Source organism: Balaenoptera ricei, chromosome 14 (genome assembly GCF_028023285.1).
Source record: "Balaenoptera ricei isolate mBalRic1 chromosome 14, mBalRic1.hap2, whole genome shotgun sequence".
Lineage (NCBI taxonomy): Eukaryota > Metazoa > Chordata > Mammalia > Artiodactyla > Balaenopteridae > Balaenoptera > Balaenoptera ricei.
The window spans coordinates 11,824,176-11,851,726 of record NC_082652.1 but is presented as its reverse complement, the minus strand read 5'-3'; the positions used below and the strand labels follow the sequence as shown (position 1 = coordinate 11,851,726).

Genomic DNA, 27,551 nt, shown 5'->3' with positions numbered 1-27,551 from the left:
GTGGCCAGGAAAAATCCTGTGACCCGACTGCTGAGAAGCAGAGAAGAGAAAAGGCTGATGTTTCCTTTAATGCCCTGCACGCTTCCTTCCTGCTGTCATCCCTACACACCTGCAGGCCAAAAGAGAGGAGGCACATGGGACCAATGGCAACAGCCTCCCAATTATGCCCCCTTCTCTCCGAAACCATCCTCAGGGGCATGAGTGGCGCCGGTGGAGGCGGCAGGCGGACCGCGGATGAGGCGTGTTCCGCGCGCATTTCCCGACGCGGAAGGAAAAGAGGGCGCGCCCCGGGGGGCGGAGGGCAGCAGGTGCAGCTGCTGGGGACTTACTTGAGGAGAAGTTGGCCTCGGAGTGGACGGGAGGGGTGGAGGGCAGGAAGGGCGCGTGTCCCACGAAGAAGGAGCGGAGGGAGCGCTCTGACAGCAGCGGGGAGCGCTGCTGGGAGGGGATATTCTCACAGCTGCCCACGCTGCTGTGGATCTTGAGGTTCAACGGCTTGCTTTTCTTCTTGGCTCTGAAAGGGAGACAGAAAAAAGAAGAGAGGGAAATGTATCCCTAAGCACACACAGTGAGAGCAGGGGGACCCAATCTCCTTAGCGTGGCACCCAGTAACCACTCCCCACCTCCATCTGGCCCTGCCACCCTCTCCGGCTCCCTCCCACTGGGCTCCAGCCACATATTTTGTGCTGCTTCTCACCTCTAACCCTTGGTTTATGCTCTTCCCATGGCCTGGGAAACCCTCCCCTTCTTTGTCGGGTCAAGGCCCCATATGTTTTTTTACAACTCTGGTGTCCTCTCCTCCCGGAAGCCTTCCTTGACACCCCAGTCCATCCCAACCAGGGTTGAGTGTTCTTCCTACAGGAAGCCTTCCCTGATACTCCCCCTTTCGTCCTAGCTTGGGTTGGTGTTCCTCCTCCATCCTCCTAAAATATTCTCTATATATCTCTGTGGCTGCACTTTCCTATATTTTCCAAATTTGTTCTTTTAGGCTCTGTCTCCCAAGTGGACTGAGGGTCTTTGAGGCCAGTGACTCTGTATTGTTCGTTTCTCCGTCTTTGGCAACCAGCACAGAGCCTGGCACACAGTAGGTGCTCACGAAATGTTTATTAAATGATCGATCTGGATGAAGACGGCCACTCATAACGCTGCATTTTAATTCTCCATCTTCCAGGCCTGACTGTGAGCTCCTTGAGGGTCGGAACCTGTGGTTTTTGTTGTTGGAGCGCTCAGCCCCTAGCTCGGCCCCAGCTGAATAGAATGTACCTCTTGGGCTGGTTCTGAAACATTTCTCCCCTTCCCCAGGAGTTTAGGTGATCAGCTGAAGAGAGTTTGGTCCAAAATTAACCTCACCGCCTTCTCCCCAACCCCCAACTCCCGCAGTGCCCTGTTCAGGTGTGGCCAGGAGTTGGGCGCCCTCTTGTGGCCAAAGCAAACCTGCCTCGCAAATGTTCACAGATCCGGATGCAGGGCCCAGGAAGGGGTGTTCATTTAAGACTAGAGGCCTCCCACACAGGCAGCCTAAAAGTCACCCTCACCAGGAGGTCTGCTGCCCCTCAGCTTTAAGGAGTTCAAGTGTGCCTGCAGAGCTGCCCCCCGCAGCGCCCGCGCGGGCAGCCCTGCTCCTCATCCCCGCGGGGGTCTGCAGCAAGGCCCAGGAAGGCGCCTCCTGCTAGAGCAGCACGCGATGGCCGGCTCACCCCGACCGCGGCTGGAGAAGAGCAGGCAGCGGGGGTGGCGGCATTTCATTCCACACGAGCGTCCAGTGGTGGAGAGTCACAAAGGCGTCTACACAGAGGGAGTGTAATGTAGGAGTTACACTCGCAGGCTTTGGGGTCAGGGAGTTTGGAGCCTGGGTCCTGACTGTGACCTCAGGAAAGTGATCTCACCTTTTCGTGCCTCAGTGTCCTCACCTGGACGATGGGGGAAACCACAGCACCTACCTAAGAAGGATGGATGACGATTCTACGGGATCATGTGCTTGGCACGGGGCCCAGCACAGAATGAGGGTTCAGGTGACCTGATGTTAACGTCACTATGACCAGGTTAAACTGGCTGTCTGTATAGCAGGGGCTTAACCTTGAAGAAGCCAAAAACTGAAGCCAAGCCATGTTTTTCACCTGAAACACCCAACAGCTCCCTCAACTCACCACGACCCTTGGCAGATGAAGAGGATGCAGTCAAACCCTGCAGCAATAGGTACCATGATGATCTCCCAAACACAGACGGCAGCCTTGAGGCACTGGGCCACTAAGTGATGAGGCCAGATCCCTTGTACAAGAAGAACCAAGTCTATATGTAAAATAGATAACTAATAAGGACCTACCGTATAGCACAGGGAACTCTTCTCAATACTCTGTCATGACCTATATGGGAAAAGAATCTAAAAAGGAGTGGATGTATGTATATGTGTAACCGATTCACTTTGCTGTACAGCAGAAAATAACACAACATTGTAAATCAACTATACTTCAATAAAAAATTTTTTAAATAAAATAAAATAAAAAGAAGAAGCAAGTCTAACCCAGCACAAGTGTAATAGTAGCTCAGTGCTGCTTCACTCACGGCTACAGATGGAGCAGAGAAGGGGTGTGTATAAATAAATGTTAGTTGGACAGACGGATGGATAAAAGGATGGATGGATGGATGGATAGATAGATGGATGGGTGGGTGGATAGAGGGGAAAAGGGTGAAAAGTGGAAGGATGGAATGAATGAAGGACAGAGAGGATGAGAAGATGAAAGAATGGGAGGGCAAATGGATAGAATGAAAGAGAGAATGAGAAGATGGAAGGATGGGGAAGGGGAGGATGGATGGAAGGAAGAATGGATGGATGGATGAATGGATGGATGGAAGGGTGAAAAGGTCAAAGGATGAAAGGGTGATGGATGGATGGATGCAATGAAGGAGGAGAGGATGGTAGGATGGAAAGATGGATAGAAAGAAGGGAGGAAGAGAGGATAGGAAGAAGAGAAAGTGGGAGGGTGAATGGCTATTTAATCAGAGAAAGTGGAAGGAAATTCTGTATCGCTTCCCACCCACCAAGGAAACCTTTGTAGACAGGATGTAGGATTCACCTTTACCATCTGTGCTCATTACCCAGACGTGCTTGGAGGGGAAAACAGACACAATCGACTGTGTCTGATGACTGTGACTAAAATTTAGTGGATATTTTGCAGTATATCCTGCAGATGCAGTTAAGAAGAACATCCTCTCCATGATCTTCACAGGATATTAGATATCTATTACATAAATGTATTTTCTGGAAATGGGGCCAATTCTGGGGAAAGCAGCAAAATGAAACACTGGCACGGGCAGCTCCATCCTCTGGGGCTGTACCAGCACCGGGTGGACATGCCGCTTTCTGGAAGAGCTCTCTGACATGGCAGGCTGGACCACAAACCGTGCCTAGGAAAATGTGCTTGTTTTACCAGGTACAGCAAAGGCCTAGTCCAATGTTGGCATCTAGAAAAGTTCTTCCAACCTTCCTGACTTGCATAGCCTATTTGAACGAAAAGGATCCTGAGAATTCTCACCGCTTCACATTGGTTCATTACTTTCCATCTCCAGCCCACAGTTCTGGACCAAGCCACCTTCCTCCCTCACCTAAGCTACTGCTGCTCCTGCCTCTTAAAATCCTAATCCCACTTTTGTTTCCCTTTGCTCTGTTTTTTTTTGTATTGAGGTAAAATTCACATGAAGTTAACCATTTTAAAGTGAACAACTCAGTAGCATTAAGTATTCACAATGCTGTGCAAACACTACCTCTATTTAGCCCCCCCAAATATTTTCCTCATCCCAAAAGAAAACCCTCTACCCATGAAACCATTACTCTCCATTCCCCTTTGCTCCAGCCCCTGGCAATCACTAATGTTTTCTGTCTCTAAGGATTTGCCTATTCCAGGTATTTCATATAAATGGAATGAATCATCCAATATGTGACCTTTTGCGTCTGGCTTCTTTCACTTAGCGTCATGTTTTTGAGGTTCATCCATGTTGTAGCATGTATCAAAACATCATTCCTTTTAATGACTGAATAACACCATCTGACTTTTAATTCTTTACAATGTATTTTCTACCCAGCAGTTAAAGTGATGTTTAAAAATGGTACATTGTATCATGTCACCCTCAGCTTAAAAACTTCCAAAGGTTTTCCATTGTTCTCCCTTCCCATGGCTTACAAAAGCTTCACAGCACCCTCAACATCCTCTCTCCAACTTCTTTACCATCACCTTGTCACACTCTGACGCTGGTCATCTCCCTGGTCCTTGATCACACCAAGTTGTCATCCACCTCAGGGCCTTTGCACATGCTGTCCCTCTGCCTGGGGTGCTATTTCCCATCCTGTTAGTAGAGACCTACTCACCTTTAGGCATCACTCCCTTAGAGACACTGTCCCCAATCCTCAGAACTAGTCAGATCTCTAGGCTACATGTGCTCCCAGCACTATGTGAATTCTGCATTTACTTATGTGGTTACTGAATGTCTGTCTCCCCCATGGCCTGTGCCCCCCCCCACACAAGGGAAGAATCTATCCCCAGCACCTAACACAAAGCAGGCACGCCACAGTGGCAGAGCCAAGATCAGATGCCGGGTCCACAGACTCCCAACCACGTCCATGTGCCCCAGCTCAGGCTACGACCTGACATCCTCTATCTGGGGGGAGGGGGGAGGGCGGGGAATTCTAAAGGACTGTGTCCCAGTTTCGATCTGTGAGTCAGGAGGACTGTTTATCAGCATCTTCCCAGTTAATTCTCAAATATGGGCTCCTTGAGGGCGGAGATGCATCTTATTTCTTTCGCCAGCCTCTGGCCACCTCTGTCTGGATCTGGCAGACAGCTCTGCACTCATAAGGCTCCTGATCGATGCCCATTTGCCAGCTAGCCTCTCAGAGCCTTCATCACAAAGGTTGCCAAGGGAAGTCCCAGACTGATGCTTAAGCTTTGCACCGTTTCCTCTCCCGAAAGTCTGCTGGATTTTGAGCTAAGCCAAGCCGCTGGCTCACACGGCCCCTCAGCTTCCTCAAGGGTGGGGTTGTGTCCCCTTGCACTTGAAAGCCTTCACCAGCCAAACCCCTCAGCATATCATTAACGGGGTCTGGGGCATCTGGCCCTGCCGATCGGCAGGAAATGACAGGGCTGGGAACAGGGAGTCTCCTCGCAGGCATGGCAGAAGGACAGGCACAAACACACATTCTCACACACCACCCTGGGCAGCAAAGTGCTAATCCAGTAGCCATTTGCCCAAACAGGAAAAAAATGCCAGCTGGTCTAACCCGGAGCTGCGTGAGCTGCCCCTCCTTCTCAAACTGGGCCATTTAAATCCTTTGCAGTTGGCCTGATCTGATTACCCAAGAGGAGGTCTCCAGGAAAGACCCTTTTCAAAACCAAAGAATAACACCAGTTCTTGGGTGAGAAGGGGTGGAGGTGGGGGGAGTACTTAGGGACCCTCGGCTCAGCTGCTCGAGCCTGGGGAAGGAGGAGGTTTAGAAAAGCCTAACACTGGAGGATGTTTATTGAGAATCCACTGTGGTCCTTGGCCACAGGTGACAACCCTCATTTCTGCCTTAGGCATGCCCAGAGCATGGCAAGAATCAACAGGGGCCCCGGCAAAAAAAGGAGCACTGATGAGTCAGTCAGACAACAGAAGCTGCATTTCCCCAGGTATGGAGGAACAGGCAATGCTTTTAGATGACACGTGGATGCCATTTTTGTATTTTAAAAGTTGAAATTTGAAATATTGATTTTGCACACCAAATCCATAATTTCATGCAGTTTTTTCACAGTATACAGCCTTATGTAAAATACACTAAGAAGAATTAAAAGAAGAGGGAGAAAAGGAAAGGAAAGAAGGAGAAGGAAAAGAAAAAGAGGAAGAAGGAGATGAGGAAGAACAAAGGAGATGGAGGAAGAGACCTTGGCCGAAAAAAAAATGTCAAGTAAATTCTAGTATAGGTCCCACCAGAGTGGCTAAAATAGAGTTGACAGCACCAAATGTTGGCAAGGATACAGAGCAACCAGAATTCTCATAAAATTCTGGTGAGATTGTGAATGGAAACAACCATTTGGAAAAACAATTTGACAGTATCTACTGAAACTGAAGATACGCTCTGACCCAACAATTTCACCCCAGGGTATTATGTCCTTAACCAAAATGACCGCCCATGTCCACAGAATGACCTGTGTAAGAATATTCGTGACAATGTCATTCATATGGGCAAACACTGGGAAAAATCTCAATGTCCATCAATAGTAGTATGGATAAATACATCACAATATACTCATTTATTTGACTACTGCATGACAATGAAAAAGAGGAAACTATTGCTATACTATAATATGGCTGAGTCTCAAAGATACAGTGTTGGGCCAAAGAAGCCAGCCACAAAACAGTTTTATGTTGTATGAGTCCATTATGATTCCGTTTACATCGAGTTCAAGAACAGGCAAAACTAATCTATGGTGAGAGACCCCAGAAGAGTGATTTTCTTTGGGGAGGTTACTAACTGGAAGGGGAACCAAGAATCCTTCTGGGGGCTCGACATGTCCTCTGTTTTGACTGGGTGACAGTCACCTGGGTGGATTGATAAATAAAAATGCATCAAACTGTACACAAAAATTGTGCACTTTACTTCTGAATTAAACTTATGCCTTACAAAAAGTTTTTTAAAACAACAGTAAAAAAAACAACCCAATTAAAAAGTGAGATTAAAATTAAAAGATTTGAATCGACATTTCTCCAAAGAAGATATACAAATGACCAACAAGCCCATAAAAAGATGTTCAGCATTACTAGTCATTAGGGAAATGCAAATCAAAACCACAATGAGATGCCACTTCACACCCACTAAGATGTCCATAATCAAGAAGTCAGAAAATAATAAGTGGTGGTGAGGATGTGGAGAAATTGGAGCTCTTTTCCATTGCTGGTGGGAATGTGCTGCAGCCACTGTGGAAAACAGTCGGATGATTCATTCCTCAACAAGTTAAACATGGAATTACTATCTGACCCAGCAATTCTACTCCTAGATATATACCTAAAAGAATTGAGAACAGGTGTTCAAACAAAAACTGTACACAATGTTTACAGCAGCATTATTCAAATAATCAAAAGGTGGAAACAACTCCCATGTCCATCAAAAAATGAATGGATAAACCAATTGTGGTCTATCCAGACAATGTAATATTATTCACTATTATGAAGTACTGATTCATGCTACAATGTAGATGAACCTCAAAAACATGAGCTAAGTGAAAAAAAACCACATGCAAAGGCCACATATGACGATTCCATTTATATGAAATATCCAGAATAGGCAAATCTATAGAGACAAAAAGCAGATTAGTGGTTGCCCAGGGCTGGGGGCAGGAGGGGGAATGGGAAATGACTGTTTAATGGGTCTGGGGTTTCCATTTGAGGTGATGGAAAAGTTTTAGAACTGGATAGTGGTGATAGTTGCACAAGATTATAAATGTACTTAATGCCATTGAATTGTACACTTTAAAATGGTAAATTTTATAGGACGGATAAACAAGAAGGTCCTACTGTATAGCACAGGGAACTATATTCAATATCCTGTGATAAACCATATGGAAAAGTACATGAAAAAGAATATATATGTATAACTGAGTCATTTTGCTGTACAGCAAAAATTAAACACAACATTGTAAATCAACTATACTTCAATAAAATTTAAAATAAAAATGGTAAATTTTATGCTATGTGTATTTTACTATAATTAGAAAAAAATAATAGCAATAAAAAATAATAGTGATACAGGAAGCATATTTCTCCCCCTTCCTAGCTGTGTGACCTTTATCAAGTCACTTAACCTCTCTGAGCATCAATGTCCTCACCTGTAAAAATGCCTACTAATGCCTCTACCTCACAGGGTTGTATGAAGATCCAATGAAATAATGGATTTCAATGCCTCACAGAGTACCTGGCACCTGAGCTAGGGAGCTCTTCTCACATTTGTCCCTTGCCAAGAAATTTCTTTTCCTCCAGACACAGACTGAGGCTCCTTATAGGCAAAGTCTGTCCCATGTGGAAGTAGGTCAGGACTCAAAATCAAGAGAAGATGGATAAGTATCCACAAAGAGGACCAAACAATTCCTCTTTACCCTGGACTTCTTGCCTCGGGAGAAGCACATGAAGGTCTGAGGACCACACTGACCCATCTCTGGGGTGATGACACCAGACGGGGGAGGCAGGAACCTTCCTGGAAGAAGGGCAGTTACAAAAGGATTTTCAAAGGCATCCAGAGAAAAGGGTCGGCGAGGAATGCTTGCTCAAGGCAGCCCTTTCCCTCCACTGTGTTCTTCCTAGGACCCCTCTAGGCTCTCACCATCAGTGCCTATTATATGCTAAGGGAATCCCTCGGCATCACTCAGATTAATTTTAACACTAAAAGAAGAGAAACACCCACTGCCTTTGACAGAGTAGTCACTAGGGAATGGACTTGAGACTGGTCACTTTATGAAATTCTTATTCTAGTGGTATATTAATTTCCTCATTTGCTCTCTAGAATATTCTAGAACTAGAATATAAGCCCCATCTCAATCTTGTTCACCAATGTGAATGCTTGATACATAGTGCCCCCGAAATTATATTCTGGATGAATGCACAAGTGAATATTATCACCAAGCCTCACGGGCAGTTCCATTTTACAGATGAAGTAACTGAGTCCAGAGAGCACCAGGATTCAAACTCAATTTGTCCAAAGCCAGAGCCCAGATCCCCACAACTACATGTGACACCGTCCCAGTCCAGCACCAGCGAGGGGGTTTTCCCCAAAGCTCAGGATCCTGGACCCAGACATCTTCATCATGTACTAGAAGTTAGCATTCAAGGGTTCTCTAAATGAGACACATGTGGGTTCCTTCCCACCTCGGTCACACAGAGATCTGGACTGGGGAACAGATTCTTGCAAAAACCAAAGCAGAGTTTCCCCAAAGTATAAAACAGAACTGCTAAGGTGCCAGAGAAGAGATGCCACCTGCCTCTGTCCCACCAAGCCCAGCTCCCAAGACACAGGATCTGGCTTGGGAGGAAGATGGTTCCCAGGTCATGGAATCTGGTTTGGGGGCAAATGTGGCTCTTAGGAGTGATCCAAGTAACCTCCAAGACACCTCTGAAGTGTGCAGGCCGGTTTTCTGTGGATGAGGACAGCAGACAATACAATGATGTGCTCATCAAGGCCTGGGAGTCAAACAGTCCTGGATGGAGGTCCCACTCCCCCTGTGCTAGCTGTGTGGTCTTGGGCAAGTTGTTTCCCCATTCTGAGCCTTTCTCCTTGTTTCTCAAAGAGGGCTATCACCAAGGTGTGGAAAGGATCACACAAGATAAAAGGGATCTGTGAGGCGTGAGGCCCGGCACCACCCTCTTGGTATGAATCTGTATTATTTCCAGTCGATTTCCTACTTCATGAAGGCACGAGACGTCAACTCTGTTTTCCTTGTCGCTTCTTACCTCGAATGAGTTCTACCTCAGCTCCTCCATGCCTTCACTCTCCTAGAACCCTATCATATCTTCTCTCCGGCACATCCTTAAAGGCTCGGCCCGAGGATGACCAGCTCTGAGCCCTCCAGAACCATCTGCCTCTAGGTTGCCATCAACAGCTCAGCACGTGCATCTGTGTCATGCCCTGAGCACTCAGTGCAGTCCAGATACCAGCCCTGAACACACAGGAACTCATGTGATCCTCCCCACAGCCCTGTGGAGAAGGTTCTATGGTCATACCCATTTTACAGATGGGAAAACTGAAGCTCACAGAGATGATATGGCACTTGGTTACAAATTCGGCCCAGGCCACCCAAGCACACTCTAAGTGCAATGCACTGTGTTAGACACCACGGGGCATAAAAAGGAGCCCAGCCTCTGTTCTCAGCAGCCCCACCTTGTGTGTCACTTCTGCACCAGTACAGACCTGGCCAGAAAACGGGAGTGTGCTCCACACCTGCTTCATGGCTGTGGGTATCGCACCGAAGCACAGCAGGAATCCCAGATTCAGGTGTGACCCACCAGAAATCGTCTTTCACTGGAAGTAGGTCATCCACGCTGCCTTGTACCCTGGCTGGGCGAGCCAAATGTGAGAAACCCTGAGTTATGCCTGGGGCATTGCTCTCCTTTTGTTCTCTGGGAAGCTGCCTGCTGGTTTGAACTGGGCAGATCCAGCCAGATTCTTCTAGTCCAGAGGCTGACAAACTATGTGCCAACGCTGGGCCAAATCCAGCTCTCAGCCTGTTCTTGTAAATAAAGCTTTATTGGAACGCAGCCATACCCATTCATTACACATTGTCTGTTAATTCTTTAGCTTGACAACTGCAGAGTTAGTTGCAGCACAGACTGTATGGCCCACAAAGGGGCCCTTTACCGGAAAAGTTTGCCAATCCCTGTTCTAGATTCCCTGCCCACAGATGTTAATCACAAAAAAAATAAAATAAAAAAATCCTGACAAGAACCAGAGTCTGCTTGGGATTTATTTTCCCTCAAGTGACAGCGTCTCTCTTGACCTTTGCATCTAAATAATGAACACTCTGCCTTCCTACTCCCTTCTCTCCCTGTGGCCCAGTCACGGTGGCCTGAATCATCCAGGGTCAGGCAATGGCCAACATCCCTGAGTGGTAAGACTAAGCCCTTTGCCTAAATCTGTGTTGTTCTATACAGTAGCCATAGCCACACATGGCTACTAAAATTTAAATTCAGTAAGACAAAATTTTAAATTCTGTTCATCAGTCTCAACTTGCCACAATTTAAATGCCCAGAAGTCACACGTGGCTGCTGGCTACCATGGTGGACACAGCAGACACAGACATTTCCATCATCACTGAAACTCCTTTTGGACTCTGCTGCTCTAAACAACCCTGTTCCCGGCATTTACAGGGTGAGGTGACCACTGCTCTGCTATCAGAGCACCTGCTCCGTCCCATCTCTCTCTCCTCTCTGATGTTCACCCTTCCTCTCCCAATAGTAAAATTAACTGCTTTGCAAAAAGACTGGAAATAGCTAAAACATGCATCATAGGGGGCTGGTCCATTAAATGGTATTAAATGGTAACTCCATTTGATGGAGCTGTGTAGGGATTTAAAAGAATCGCGATAGCGAGAAGACCAATATTTATTATTAAGTGAAGGAAAAGGCAAAACAATGTAGACAATTGGGTGCAGATAATTACTGTTTGATTCCACTTATACGACATACCTAGAATAGCCAAATTCATAGAGTCAGAGAGTACAGTGGTCGATGCCAGGGGCCGGGAGGTGAGGGTGGGGTGGGGAGGGGGAATGGGGAGTTAGTGTTTAATGGGCACAGTTTCAGTTTAGGAAGGTGAAAAATTCGGGAGATGGATGCTGGTGAGAGCTGCACAGCAATGTGGACGTCCTTAGTGCCACTGAACTGTACAGTTAAATATGGCTAGGATAGTATGTTTTATATTATGTGACTTTTACCACAATAAAGAAACATTTAAAAAATAACAAATAAATAAACAATGTATACAGTATGACCTCATTTGTGTCTTTAAAAGATATATATTAGGGCTTCCCTGGTGGCGCAGTGGTTAAGAATCCGCCTGCCAATGCAGGGGACACGGGTTCGAGCCCTGGTCCGGGAAGATCCCACGTGCCGCGGAGTAACTAAGCCCATGCGCCACAACTACTGAGCCTGCACTCTAGAGCCCGTGAGCCACAACTACTGAAGCCCGCACACCTAGAGCCTGTGCTCCGCAACAAGAGAAACCACTGCAATGATAAGCCCACGCACTGCAACGAAGAGTAGCCCCTGCTCGCCGCAACTAGAGAAAGCCCGCACGCAGCAACGAAGACCCAGTGCAGCCAAAAATAAATAAATAAATAAATAATTTTTTCAAAAAATTAAAAAGAAAGATATATATTAATGAAAAACATGAATCCAAAAAATACTCCTAGAACAATGAGGTGCCTGGACTCTAGCAATGAAGGAGGCAGACAAGAGCCACGCTTTCCCTGGGCTGGTACCCTGGTGAGGGTACAGACAAACAGATGAAACAATAAGGGAATACTGGTTAATAATAAGAGCTACATGGAGAATTAAAATCAGAGGATGTAGTGACTGGGTGGTAGTGCCTGTCTGGGGACATGGCATCTAGGCTGAGACCTGCATGTCGAGGAGAAGCCAGACTTACAAAGATCTGGAAGGAGAGGGGACCAGGCAGTGAGGGAAGGTCAAGGCCAGGGCAGGTCACCTCACAGTGAGGGAGGAGAAAAGAGACAGTGGGGCCACTGTAAGGAGAGGGGGTTTGATTGTGAGAGCAATGGGAACCTGCTGGAGAGGTTTAAGAAGGAAGGTGATGAACTCTGATTCTGTTCTTAAGAGATCACTCTGCCCAGTGAGTAGAGAGTTGACCTGTGGTGGAAGCAAGAATGGGATGAGGGGATCCGGACAGGAGGCTGTTGGAGGCCCCCAGGCAAAAGATGGTGGCGCCTTGGACCAAGGTCTAAGTTGTGGAGGTGGAGGGAGAGGAGGTATTTGGGACTCAGCTCTCCCAGGACTTGCTGGCCAATTCAACATGAGGAAGGCGAGAGGAAGAGACGGGAGATGCTTCCTAAGTCGGTGTGTCATACGGACCCCCAGTCTTAGATGGATACACTCACGTCTAAGGTTATACAAGAGGCAGTTGGCAGCCAGGGATTTCCAGAGCAGGTACTTTGTTACTTTTAGACTTTCCTTTGCCTTTTGAACTTACTAACAGGAGTATTCTTTTATAATAAAAGATAATCTTTAAATGGCATACTGTATTTTTTGCTTGAATTTCTCCTCTTTGTTTTATTAAAAAAAAAAAAAAAACTCTAGAAAACAGAGGTATGGGCATGGAATAATGTGCTCAATTGTTACTTAATATTTCAATGATGTTTCATTATTTTTTCAAATTTTAAATTGAAGATCAAATTTGAAATGGGTTTTTGTTTCCCAAATGGCTGGTACCAGTCAACTGGTAACTGGTATCTCAGATTTAGTCGACAGATATTAAAATGTGGTAGTTTATAGATTCCTAGAAATTAAACATATATATTTAATTATACAATATTATGTTTTTATATAATATTAATTATATATAATATATAAATTGTATGGATGGTGTGTATTTGTATATTATATATCATACAAAATTAAACATATATGTTTATACTCTATATTTTTATATTTTATATATGATATATAATTAAACGTATATGTATACTTTTATATCTATATATTACATATGATATATAACTAAACATATGCATACTTTTGTATCTTTATATATTATATATAAATATATATGTTATATACAAACATATATATATATATAAAAATATGCACTTGAAAAACATAAAATGTCTTAAGCACAGATACATAGTATTTTTTTTTTAAGGTTAAACTTTGTTCAGTAACAGATCAGCTCTCAATATCCAACAAACTTTCTACCGAGACTTGATTTCAGGAAAGAGCAAACTGTCCTCATACACACATTCCCCTCCCATCGACTAAGACACGCTTCAGATCCGGGATGAGTACAGGAGACAAAAAAATGATCAGGAGAGGAAAGGAAAGATGTTCCAGTTGCAGAGGTCAGCAAACTTCCAGTAAACAGCCAGGGAGTAAATATCTTTGGCTTCACAAGCCCTATGCTCTCTGTTGCAATTACTCAACTCTGCCCTTGTAGCACAAGCTCAGTCACAGACAACAGGTGAATGAATGGGCAGGGCATGTTCCAATAAAGCTATCCATAAAAATAGGCCCTGGGCCAAATGTGGGCCACAGCTTGCCCACCCCTGTCCTAGTAGGGTCTGGACTTACCTGAAGGTAGGAAAACTGAAACAAACCAGCCCTTCGGTTTGTTTCACCCTTGAATCCCACTTCCCATCGCCTGGCTCACCCCAAGAGCTTACCATCCTGCCACCTGGACTTTATTTGGTGTTCTTCCTTTCTTCATCCTGACCCCACCCCTCCTGGGTTTAACTGGGTCTTGTCACAGATCCTAGACATTTCTTCCAGCTCCAGCCACAGTTTTGGAATACACACCTGTTTTTCTAATTATATTATTTGTTGAACGTGGACCTCTCCCACCCATGTGGAAGCACCAGAAGGACGGGGAGACAGGGATTGTGTCTGACTTGCTCTTTGTGGATCCCCAGGGCCCAGTACGGTGCCTGGCATATAGTAAGAGCTCAATTAATGAAATGAATGTCTGAAAGTCCAAGTGAGCCCACTGTCTCATCACCTGAGTGTTCGGGGGCTCCTCCTGAAAGTGAGTCGGGGGCAGGGGTAGCCTTCCAGTGCCTCCACGTTGCCTTGATGCCAGGGGTGGGGGGGGTACCAGGCTGGCACCCACCCTATATATTTATTTCTAACAGGAGGCGTTTGCTGCATGCAGTGGCTGTGGGAGTGGTTAGCCTGCAGGAAAGGTAAGAGCCCGAATCAGCCACCTGGGGGTGGGGGGGCAGGGTCTGAATCCCAGTACTCATGGGACTGCTGATGTCAGCAGTAAGATTGGTCTCGCTGAGATGCTGGGGGTCAGACGCTGTGCTCCGTACACATTATCTCATTGGACTTGGAACGATTATTACCCGCATTTTGCAGTGAAGGTAACTGGGGTTCTCCACAGCTAATGTACCCAAGACACAACTCAATAAAGGCTCAGAGTGTGATCACAGATTTAACTGACTTCAAAGTCAATTCCTAATTGCTCTGTCGATTCCACTGCAAGAGCTGATGGCATATATTCCCGTTTCACAGCAGTGCCTGTGCAGGCCTGGCGCTGTCCAAGTGGCTGATTTCAGGGCTGGCCAGGGACAACCAGTTTTACACTTGCAAACTGGGCATCTTGCTGATCTCGGCCAGTTTTTGACCTGGACACAGGCAACACTGCTTCTGCCCCACGGAATAATCCAGAAGCCCACGGCTCCCTCTCCAGCCTCCCTCACCCCATCTGAGCTCACCCAGACAGCCATCCTCAATTCTGCCTTCCAGGCCTGATCTGCGCCGGCATCCAGGCCCGCTGATTTTCCTGCATCCCTGTGATTAGGAACTAATCTTATATTTTTGTTCCCCAACCCATAAATCAGTTACAGACCAAATATTTACACAGGCCATCATTTCCGACCAAACCAAGGCTCATGACAGCCCTCATTATTAAAAAGGATGACTGATTTTAGGCAGAGATTTCACAGGCATGTGGCTGGATGTTTTCTTTTAGGTTTCCTTCCCCCTCCCCTGGCCTGAAGAAAAGACAATTTCCAAGATAAATTGGTACAAAGGTCTGCTCTTGCTGTCTCCTTGGGGCCAGTAGGATGTGGGCAGGCTTCCATAAGCCCAAAAAGTGATGGCTGCTGTTGGCTTCTTCTCCCTTCTCTTGGCCTCCCCCTGGGCAGGGAATCATTTAACTAAACATCCCCTAAAATCAGAAACCCTAAAGGAGACAGAGAGGGAAAGGGTCAGGAAGGGGAAACTCGGCAGCATCACTACTCCCAGTCGTGACACCCACCCTACTGGGGGTAGTGTGGCCTGTCCAGGGTGACCCCGAGGCGGGCCATGTGCTAAGTTGTTAATATTGCTTGGTGGGGAAGCAGGAGGCCGAGCTCCTGACCTGGCTCTGTCATTACTTAGCAAGTCACTATGGCCTTTGAGGCTGGTTCCCCTTCCTTTCAAAGCAGGGATTTGCTAAGTGGACTCTGTCCATTTCCAGTCCAGGTATCTTGGCTCTCATCGTGAGAGATGCCATTCATTAAGCTCTTACTATGAGCCTAGCCTGGTGTTAAGCACTTTATAGGTATTAGCTCATTTTAGTCTTTAAGATGGGCATCATCCACTCCAGATGAAGAAACAGAGGGTCAGAGAGGCTAAGCCACTCACCTGAGGTCACACAGCATGTAAGGGGCAGAGGCCAGGACTTGAAATTTGTTCTGTCTGACCTCAGTGCTCTTGGTCCTAAAATACACTGCAGCCTCCCTAAGACCTGAATTTGCTTGGGGCACGGAGTCTGTTGTCACATTGATTCTTAACACCCTGATATCTCCCCATGAAAGCACCTGGGGTCAGCGTCCTAAGCAAAGGCAGAATTGACAACTGTCTGCCCAGTGGTGAGCCAGCAAAAAGCCTTCTCTCTGCAAAGCGAGAGGTCAGCTGGAAATGTTTCTTCAGGGAAACCATGAGCATTTTGCCTCCTATGGAACTCTTCAAAGAAGCTTCCTTTACCCTGGGAAAATTAATTGGGAGTGAATCTTTACAGACATGCCTAAAAAGCACATATTTCAGTCTGGTGGTTCTATGAGATCCACATTGAAATGCGTCCATCAGAGTCTGTGAGACAGACAGCAGCATGTGTTAGCTCTGAGGGCTTGGGAAGGATTCAGACAGTACAGGGGCCGGCTGGGTACTCGGGGCCAGCCGCTTAACCTCAGCAGGCTCTCAGCCTCTCCACTCGTAAAATGAGGGCTTAGAGCAGATCATCCTTAAAAGCTCATCCATCCTCACTGTGATGGTTCTGTGATGCTGCCCTCTTTCCTCCAGACTTACGGCGTGACCTTGGGTGGGTCAGAATCTGTGAGTCTTCGAGCCTTCTTATTTATACTGTGGGATAACCTCTCCAGACCCCCTGTCTGCCCCTTGCTTCTGTGGGGGGAAATGAGTCAGCGTGAGCACTATGAAACCTCAGCGCTATGATCCCAGTGGTGCGGAATTTCCAAGAAGTCATGACTTTCCTATGGTGACTCTAAGAAGAAAGTCTGAAACATTTTCCATGTGAGTTTGAACACTGTTGTCTGAAATCAGCGTTTTGTTTTGCTTTTCATACCAAGGCCTTCCACCCGATTTCAACTTTTGCATCCAACAGTGACTTGTTATGATACAAAATGTGTCCATTGGGGATCAAATAATACAGAGGGCGGGCCCACCAGGGATTGTAACTTAATGTGCTTGCCCACGGATTTCTTCCTGCTCAGCACAACTCAGGTATTTAATCTTAGTCAATGGCCTGTCTGGCTGCTTTGCAGTGGACATTTGATTGTGACCACCTAGCACTCACCATCCCCCCCCAACTTTTGGGGGGAATTCTCTCTCCTCTGTGCACAATCTTGTTGGGGGTGTCAGCCAGGGGACAGACGTTGCCCATCCCAAGTCACCAGGTGCCAAATCAGGCCCATCGGAATCTCTCCGGGGAACGTGAATCTTGAATGGCGTGACACATAATGGAAAAAAATTTTAAAGCTCGGTTGATCTACTGGTGGTTCACCCCCAAAACAACCTTTCAAGTCATTCCTGCTACTTAGAGCCTCCAAGACACCCTGGATCCTGCTCCTTTCTGAGCTTTCCAGTGGATCCTGAGAGCTACCCCAGAATCTTCCGTGTAGGTAGGTCCATTCTCTGCTTAAGTCAGCCAGGGTTGGCTTCCGTTGTTTGCAATCCAAGACCCCTAGTGCATCCTTGAGAGAGACCACGAAAGCTGAGTTTCCATTTTTCACTATGTCAGACTCTTGACTCCAGAGTTTCTCAAATCCTTTGGGCTGGGGCCCAGACATCTGTGTGTTAACAAGCTTTCCAAAGCCACCTCCACACTCCTGAGAACCTCTGCCTTGCCTGGTAATTCCACATCAAAGACAGTGGTCTGTACCGTTACTGGCAGGTGTGGCACAGGCTAACTCTCTGAAATAAAGGACCATTCATTTTGCTAGCATCTGCTCAGGCTCTCCAAGAACCAGACTTCAAGGCCTGAGAGTTTAGGCCAGGCCAGGGCTGGAGGAAAGCTATCACCAAAAGACACTCTCCAGGACAGCCACGGGGACACAACTGCAAAAGGCACACAGCCCATTCTGCTGCCAGTGTTGAAGGCTCAGGCTTCACCACCTTCCCCATTAGAAAAGTCCAGTATTTATGTCAAACCTGAGGCACAGCAGGGTCAGCCCTGTTTAGTGGGTCCCCATTGGAGTAGGTACAGAGAGCAAAGCAGGAAATGTCTTAATAAGGGAGTGATTTAATAAAATACAATGCATCCACACTTCAGAATACTATGCAGTCATTAAAAAGAATGAGGTAGGATTTCCCTGGTGGCGCAGTGGTTAAGAATCTGCCTGCCAATGCAGGGGACATGGGTTCGAGCCCTGGTCTGGGAAGATCCCACATGCCACAGAGCAACTAAGCTTGTGCGCCACAACTACTGACTGAGCCTGCGCTCTAGAGCCTGCGAGCCACAACTACTGAGCCCGTGTGCCACAACTACTGAAGCTCGTGAGCCTGGAGCCCATGCTCCACAACAAGAGAAGCCACTGCAATGAGAAGCCCGCGCACCGCAACTAGAGAAAGCCCGTGTGCAGCAATGAAGACCCAACACAGCCATAAATAAATAAATAAATAAAATTTATTAAAAAAAAAAAAAGAATGAGGTAGCTCTATAGCCAGGATCAACAAACTTTTTCTACAAGGGCCAGATAGTAAATACTACAGACTTTGGAGGCCAGGGTGTCTCCACTGCAACTACTCAACTCTCCAATGAAGCACAAAAGCCGTCCTGGGCAACACATAAACACAAGGGCAAGGCTGTGTCCCAATAAAATTTTATTTACAAAAACAAGCAGTGGGCCAGATTTGGCCCAGAGCCTGGTTTGCCAACTCCTGTTCTCCACGAGAAGATGTGGGAAACTCCAAGACACACCGATTTATGAAGAAAACTAACTGCCCAGCAACACGTCTAGTGTGAGCTCATCTCTACAAATATAAATATATATAAACATAAATATGTATAGATACATTTGCATAATGTTTGAATATATTTACTATCTATTCCTGTGATGTATTTAAGGTCATAGAATAAGAACCGGAAGAAAGGAGTGGGAGTAACAGAGTTAGAGGAACTCCCACATTTGACTATGTATGTGAAGCTTTTACAGTGAAAATGCTTACTGTGAGTGTAATGTGTAATTTGGAAGGAGGGAGGGAAGAGAAGAAGGAAGTTCGGAGAGAGGAGGAGAGGGAGGGAAGAATGAAGGGGGAGAAGAAGGAAGGAAAAGAAATAAAGCAAAGGAGGAAGAAGGGAGATAGGGAAGGACAGAAGGAAAGCTGTGTTTCAATAAAACTTTCTTTACAAAACCAGGCAGTGGGCCAGATTTGGTCCACAGGTCATAGTTTTGTGACCTCTGGTCTAGGAGGGCAGAGTCATGACAGTTTTGTTCATCGCTACATCTATAGTGTCTAGAGCAGACCTTGGCACACAGTAGGAGCTCAAGAAATAGTATTTGGAAGAATGAATGAAACCCAGCCTCTCCCTATTAACCTAGAAAACAAACAAGTCAACTATTACCCTAAGCCCTTGACATGAGCAGATATAAAGGGAATTTGGCTGTGTGTTAACTCATTTAAATGTCTTGAACTAACTGATATCAGCATACAGGTTAATTAAATGGCAGAGATCTTAAAAAAAAAAAAATTCAGTTCTTATTCTCACATTACCACATCAAAGGGGTCTCACTATGTGGCACTGGGCTGGCTTAGAAAAAGAGAAACAGGACTATGGCTCCACATCTAGAGACCTGTTCTCCAGTTCCCGCCAGGCACAAAAGCTGGTCTCCTGTCACGCAGGTCCCCAGATCTGCAGGCAGATGTTTCCATCTCCAAGGAAACTGCATCTCTAAATGCCAGGCAGTGTTTTCCAACCACAGGCAAGCAGATTCTGATTCGGAGGAAAATCTGCAAACCTTCTCTCAAAAATAGGAACAGGGCTTCAAGGGGGGGGGGGGCCGACATGGGATGACAATGCCACAAGGTGACTTTCAAAAGAATCAGGGCTGTATTTTTGAGGGGATGGGAGGAGAGATGGGAAGCTGTGCAAGTGGATTTTTAAAGTAGCAAGACAATTGCTGCATTTTTGGACACTCTGTTCTGCAGTGCCCTGGAATCAAGGGCAATTAGCGTCTCAACTGGCAGATTAGGGGAGCAATGTCAAGTACGGTCTTTAAGTCTTTGGGAAATGACTCAACCTGGTGTCTCACTGCTACAAAGAAAGATTGCAGCACTAGACACTGAGTCACTGGCCCTCACCTTAAGCCAAAGGCACCTGGGAAACTAAATAAGAGGCTCCTTTCTTCCTCCTGAATATGCAAACTCACCAGCCCATTGGGTTCTGCTGCCTTCAGTGTGACTGCAGCATCAAGATGAATTACGTATCGGAGAGGTTTGGCAGATTGACAGAGACAGACAGCTGCCCACCAAAGGCCGTGCTGGGTGCAAAGAGAGCCATCACATCAAGATGTTGCAAAAGGCCCCCTCCTGCCCCCTGTTTGCTTCGGTACAGAATCCCTAAGCTGTATGGCGGTCTCCATCACTATCTACAGTGTCCATCCCAGATCGCTTGTGGATGCAAAAGCAACCAGGAAGATAGCAGATGTCATGAGCTAAGCCATGAGCTGCAAATTAAATTGAGGAGCAGGAGTAAAATTCAAGCTAATAAAAAGGGTTACCATCTCTTTGGGGGCCTCCCCATGCTCGGCACTGGATAAACATTTCCCCTACATTACCTCCAATCTTTAGAGCCCATGTAGGAGACAGAGGACCGTGTCCCTATTTTATAGATGAGGAAACTGAGGCTCAGAGAATGGAAGCTGCTTGCCCAAGGGCCCACAGAGGTGGCACTCCACCCAGACCCTGCTGGCTGCAAGTCTGTGCTCCTTCACCTCTGCAAGGTGCTATTGCTACAACCAGGCTGGTTGGGGGCTCAAGAGAAGGAGACATGATGAATGTGGATCAAAAGAGAATATGGAACAAAAAGACAAACAATCCAATTATAAAATGGACAAAAGACTTGAATAGATGTTTCTCCAAAGAAGATCTACAAATGGCGGCCAACAAAAACATAAAAGGATGCTCAAACTGGTCATTAGCCAAATGCAAATTAAAACCACAATGAGATACCACTTCACACCCACTAGGGTGGCTAAAAATTTTGAAAAAGGAAAATAACAAGTGTTGGCAAGGATGTGGATGTGGAACCCTTGCACATTGCTGGTGGGAGTGTAAAATGGCTCAGCTGCCACGGAAGTTCGATGGTTCCTCAAAAAGTTAAACATAACATTACCACATGACCCAGCAACCCTACTCCTCGACATGTATCTAAAAGAATTAAAAATAGGTACTCAGACAAATACATGTACGTGCATGTTCATAGCAGCATTCAAAAGGTGAAAATGACACAAATGTCCATCAAAGGATGGATGGACAAACAAATTGTGGCATATCCATACAGTGCAATATTATTCAGCCATGAAAAGGAATGAAGATTTACAACGTGGATGAACCTGGAAAACATGATGCTAAGTAAAAGAAGCCAGATACCAATGGTCATGTATCATATGATTCCACTTATGTGAAATGTCCAGAATAGGCAAGTCCACAGAGACAGAAAGCAGATTCGTGGTTGCCAGGGGTTGGAGGAAGGGGGCATGGGGAGTGACTGCTTAATGGGTACGAGGTTTCTTTTTGGGGTGATGACAATATTTAGGAACTAGACAGAGATGGTGGTTGCACAACATGGCAAGCATACCAAATGCCACTGAATTGTTCACTTCAAAATGGTTCATTTTATGTTATCTGAATCTCAATGTTGCAAACGTTACTTTAAAATACTTTTTTAAAAAAGCATGGAACCCAAAAAATGGGGAGGCAGGGTGACTGCAAAAGAGGAAGTGTGGACCACAGGAGACCCGGAGGACCTGGAGGTCTCTGTCACCAACTGGCTCCGTGACGGGTCACATTTGTTGTTCTCTCTGGGCCTCAGTTTCCTTGCCTGTTGGATACCACGGTGGCACAAAAGGCTCTTGGAGATCCCGTCACTCAACAAGCTGAGGGTCTACAATGTGCAGGCACTGAAAATTTAATAGTAAGCTGCAGGTCTGCTTGCCAAAACCTCTAAATCCAGCAGGAAATAACATAAACATCTAACTGCTCCAGAAGTGGGTGGGGGATGGGAGTGGGAGGGGCTCATTCCAACTCCAGAAATCAAGGAAAGTTTTATGGAAGATGGGGGATTTGGGCTGCATCCAACATGAACAATATTAGTAACTCACATCTATAGAGCATGTACAATGGGCCAAGTGCTGTACCACTTTACATGCATCTTTCAAAACTGAATCTTCATAACAAATCCATGAAGCTGAGACTGCCATGTACCCTGTGTGCTAGATGCTGTGAGGTATCACCCAGATCTGCCTTCAGGAAGGACCTGTTGCCCCTGCTGCCCTTCAGGGATTGCCTCACCCAAGGTCATACCTCCCGGGGGCAGCCCTCATCCAATGACCCATCAAGGCAAAGTTGTAATGGTCTGGCCACGTAGGCCCATTTCAAGCCAACTCTAGTTGGACATTTCAGCCCCCAAGCTCCCGTGGGGTCATTGGGCTGAGGCTGTCACTTGGCCTCCATCATGACTCGACTTCCCCCTCTGTCTGATCCTACATCTGCCCCCTCCCTCCCACAGGGGTGGATACCCACAGCATTCCATAATAAACATTCACCGTGCTAAACTCCAGCTCAGAGCCTGCTTCCTGGGGAACCCAGCCCTCTACCGCATTTCAGAACAGAAGAGGCAACTGAGGCTCAGAGAGGTTATTTCGCTTCCCTTAAGTCACACAGTTGGGAAATGGGAAAGTAGGGGCTTGAACCTGGGCTCACATAGCTCCTAAGCTCCTGTTTAGTTATCTACCCTTTGTGATCACCTCCCAGGGCAAATAGCAGCCGGGCAGGCAGAGGGGAGAAGAGTTGCTCTTGACAGGTTCCAAATCCCACAGCTCTGGCAGAGGAAAAGGGGCTCAGAGGCATGTGATGAGGGCACAGATGGTCAAGCTGATTCCGATTAAGCCAAGAGTGGGGCTTGGTGGTGCCCGTGACACGCAAAGAACCTTTCCCCTGAGAAGGGGCCACAGGCAAGCAAGCACGAAGGCCATGTGGCTTCTGACGAGTTGCACTCAGTCCTGAATAATTCAGGGAAGAGGGATACCATTTACTATTTCTCAGCCTGCACTCAGGGGCTCTTTCAGCAAAAGAGACCAGCTGCATCATAAAGTCCTGAGAACAACCATGGGTCCTGGCCTCGGGCAGGAGGGAAAGAACTCGATATCACCCACCTACTTCTTGTTTCGCTTCAAGGGAAAGTGTCTGTTGTGCAAATGAGATACTCAGCATAGTGGGATATGAAACAGTAGGGAGAAGAAGAAGAATTAGACTGAGAAAGGAAAGGGGAAAATGAACATGTTTCCCGGTGCTGGAGGCAGCCAGATGCCGGCTCTGCCGTGTCCCAGCTGTCACTCCAAGGGCCCCACATCTCCACGTCATCTCTACGGTGAGGACGGAGGCGGTGCCTCTCCCAGGGCTGTCGTGATGATTAAATGAGGTGATGTGTGTAAAGAGCTTGGTACGTACCTGACACTTAATGGATGCTTGGTGACTGTGTCACGTTCTCCCTAACTATCATATTAACCATCGCCACTCCCTGGAGCCCTGTAGTATACTGCAAACAGACTGTTATCTCTATGAAATAACATTTAGTAAGGGCTTTCTACTTGCCAGCCACTCTCCCAAGAACTCAATGTGTACTCTTAATACATTTAATTCTTCCAAACACCCCTTGGTCGGTACTAGTACTATTGTCCCCATTTTACAGATAAGGAAACAGAGGCCATATCCAGTCATACCGTCCATTCATTAGCTGAACAAATACTTACTGAATGATAGGGCAGAATATATGAAGAGGCACCTGCCCTCAAGCTGTTGTTAATCTAGTTGAGGAGCCAAGATGGACTCCCACAAGAAGTTATACAGAAAACAATGAATAAAAATAAAGGGGAACACACAGTGTGATATAAATGCCAAGTGCCTGCTGTGGCCTTGCTTAAAGAAGAATATAGGAGGGGCTTCCCTGGTGGCGCAGTGGTTGGGAGTCTGCCTGCCAATGCAGGGGACACGGGTTCGGGCCCTGGTCTGGGAAGATCCCACATGCCGCGGAGCAACTAGGCCCGTGAGCCACAGCTACTGAGCCTGCGCGTCTGGAGCCTGTGCTCCACAACAAGAGAGGCCGTGACAGTGAGAGGCCCGCGCACCGCGATGAAGAGTGGCCCCCGCTTGCCACAACTGGAGAAAGCCCTTGCACAGAAACAAAGACCCAACACAGCCATAAATAAATAAATAATAATAATTAAAAAAAGAAGAATATACGAGATGCTCCAGAGTAAGAACCAACATAAAATGAGCCACCTATGGGCAATGAATGAGTCCCAATCCACGCTCTATGGAAGCCCAGAGGATGGGGCCAACTTTCTACAACATTCCTGGAGGAAGAAGCTCATTTTCCAAAAACCTAGACTTCCTCTTCCCCTCTTGACCTAGAGATTGCTTAGGTCACTGAAGATGAGTGGCTGCTTCTAAGGACCCCTGCATCTCAAAGCCCGGGCCTTGAGAAGCAACCAACATGATAGATAGTAGGTGTCTCTGCGAATTCCCAGGCCAAGCATAAATAGGTGGTTGATAAATCCTGGGTGGATAAATGCCTTCCATCCACACTAGGGATACTCCCAGAATGCTTATCTCCCATCAGACTCTATGCTAGATGCTTTCTATGTACAGTCTCATGGAACCCTCCTGACCCTAGAAAGCAGGTCCTGCAATTACCCCACTGATTAGCTGGGACACCTGAGACTTACAGGGGAGCGTCATTTATTCAAGTCATCTGTCCTGTGAGCAGTAAACTCAGGCTTCAAGAAGACCCTCTCGGAGTCCTATGCCCTTGGGCTAAACCACTCTGCTCTTGCTTCTTTAATAAATTATTTTCCTCCAATTTCATATTCCTTGGTCTACACTGGCTGAAGGGTCATCACTCAGCCCTTGAACTTTGTCTAAGGGAAGAAGGAGTGAAAGGGTTAACCAGGGGACCTACAAATGCATTGAGGATATGCAGAAATTGGAACTCTAGTGCACTGCTGGTGAGAATGGAAAATGGTAGCTGTTGTGGAAAACAATATGGCAGTTCCTCAAAAAAGTCATAGAGACAGAAAGTAGAATGGGAGTTTCCAGGGGCCAGAGGGAGGGGAGAATGGGGAGTTTAATGGAGACAGAGCTTCAGTTTGGGAAGATGGGAAAAGCTCTGGAGATGGATGGTAATGATGGCTGCAGAATAATGTTCAATTCATGCCACTGAACCGTATACCTAAAAATGGTTAAAGTGACAAATTTGATGTTATATGTATTTTATCACAGTTTTTAAAAATTAGCAAGTGGATAACCCACACAATGATGACAGCTGGGGAGGAGGGTCCTGTGGGGGAAGAGAGAGAAAGAGAGATGCTTGGAGAGGAAATTGCTTTTCTTCAAGAAGACCAAAGGGAGGACTGCCGAGGTTCGCCGCAGAGCCACGGTGCCATTTTCTGGGCAAAGGAAGCTGAGCTGTGCGAGTGAAAGTTCACAGCCTCCACCGCGAGAGAAGCCATCAGCCAGCTCAGTCCAGGCCCCTCCGCCTTCTCCACAGCTATTACATACCTTCTCTAGCTGTGTGCTCTCCACCCGCTCAGACCCAACTTCACTGGAGATTCAGGGCTCCCCAAGTACCAAAAGCAATGCCAAGTTTATGACCACTGGCAAAGGAGCCATAAAACCCAGACCTGCTCAAGTATATCACAGTGCCACCTGCCACCTGCCACCCTGGGGAGGCTGCTGGGCCCCAGCTTGGGTTTTGTCGGGATCCCACTCCACCCATGATCAACGCATTATCTGGATCATAAGAAAAGCAGTGGACAGTGAACCCTAAAGGAGAGTGGATTTCTCAGGAGCAAGCTTGTACAAACTTTCAGAAGTGATCACGGCAATAATTGTCCCGTTATTACCTGAGCTGCCCTGACAGCTAAGTTTCGCACTAGATGCCAAGAAAAATGCAGATTTGGAGTCAGACAAGCTTGGAATTGGCTTCGCTGCACCTGGGGTTTCTCTTCCGTAGGAAGGTATGACCTGTATCCTAGCACTGTTGGAAGCAGTATCATGAAGGTTTTCGGGTTGTGGGCTCAGGACGCGGAATGGGATTCAGAACCCAGCTCTGCAGCTGAGCGGCTGTGCTGTTTCAGCGAGCCTGCTTACTCACTCTTATCAAGGGACTGGACTGGGTTAGAGAGTGCCATTCCCAAAAGGGTCCTTCTAGCTCCAATCCTCCCTAGTGAGTGGCTAGTATGGAACTAATGAGCCATTCCAGACATCCAAGGGCATCCAGGACCTCCCTTTGCCAGGTCCACCTGATGTCAAGAAAACACCTAAGAAACTGGACCTGGGAAATCACCTCACAGAGCCTCAGCCTTCACACCTGTAAAATGGGACTAACAGCAGCACCTTCCTCCCTAGGTCGCCGGGAGGGTTTCCTGAGATGGCACATGGCAAGCTGGGCTCCTGAATCATGTTCACCTCATGGTACACGCAGGAAGTGACACAACTTGTGCACTGGGATAAACAGATGGGGGGGCCAGTTGCAACAGGCCCCCAAGGGACTGAGCTGGTCAATACTTCAAGGCACCTTTAAATCATTTTGCACCATGCTGGTTGGCAAGTTCCACTGGAAAGCACCAGCACAGAGAACAAAGGAAGCTGCTCTCGGGACTTCCCTGGTGGTCCAGCGGCTGACTCTGTGCTCCCAAGGCAGGGGGCCTGGGATCCATCCCTAGTCAGGGAACTAGATCCCACATGCCGCAACTGAGAGTTGCATGCTGCAACGAAGATCACGCGTGCCGCAACTAAGACCTGGCACAGACAAATAAATAAATAAATATTAAAAAACAAAAACAAAAAAGGAAGCTGCTCTCCTTCTGCCAGAACAGAGGGACCCATATGCACTCCTTCTCTTTGGAAACCCATAGGCTTGAACTCTTTAATTCTCACTTCCCTCCATCTGAGATTACAAGCACCTTCAACATGGAAGGGTAAAAAGGATGCTGCAGACCCGCTCCCAACTATTAGCTCTCTAGAACATACACAGCCCTGATATCAATATTCTCAGAGAGACCTTCCCTGATGGCTCCCCCCTCAAAAGACCTCCAGCAGACTCCCACGCCACGTTCTGTCCCCTCGCCCACCTTATTTTTCCCCTAGCACCACCTGACGTTATATTACCTCTTATTTATTGATCTTCTGCCCGCCTCCTGACTGGGACCATCAAGTCTTACCGGCTGCCTCAGGGCCTTTGCACATACTGTTCCCTTAGCCTGAAACACTCTTCCTACAGAAATCCATACAGCTTGTTCCATCATTTCATTCAGTTCTGTGCTCAAGCATGCCCTTGTTAGTAAGGCCGTCCCATCCACCTCGTCTAAAACGGCAGACCCCTCCCCACACTCTCCCTCCCCTTATCTTGGCTTTCAGCTTCTTCATGACAGGAAACATCACCTGATGTTGTGCATATTTACTGGTTTATGCACCTATTGTCTATCTTCCCCACCAAGCCACAGGGCCTTTGGATGTTCTGTTCTGCTTATAACCAGCACCTAAGATAGTGCCTGGCATGTGCTAGGCACTCAACACATGCCTGT

General features: G+C 46.9%; 1 protein-coding gene across 8 annotated transcripts in view; it reads right to left on the bottom strand.

Moving 5' to 3' along the window:
- KSR2 (kinase suppressor of ras 2) overlaps positions 1 to 27,551 on the bottom strand; it is a 430,186-nt gene that overhangs the window by 168,766 nt on the left and 233,869 nt on the right. For all 8 annotated transcript variants that reach the window (XM_059893620.1, XM_059893622.1, XM_059893618.1 and 5 more), the window contains one exon: positions 330 to 514. In XM_059893620.1, the coding sequence (XP_059749603.1) occupies positions 330 to 514 (185 nt within the window). The remainder of the gene's footprint in view (positions 1 to 329; positions 515 to 27,551) is intronic.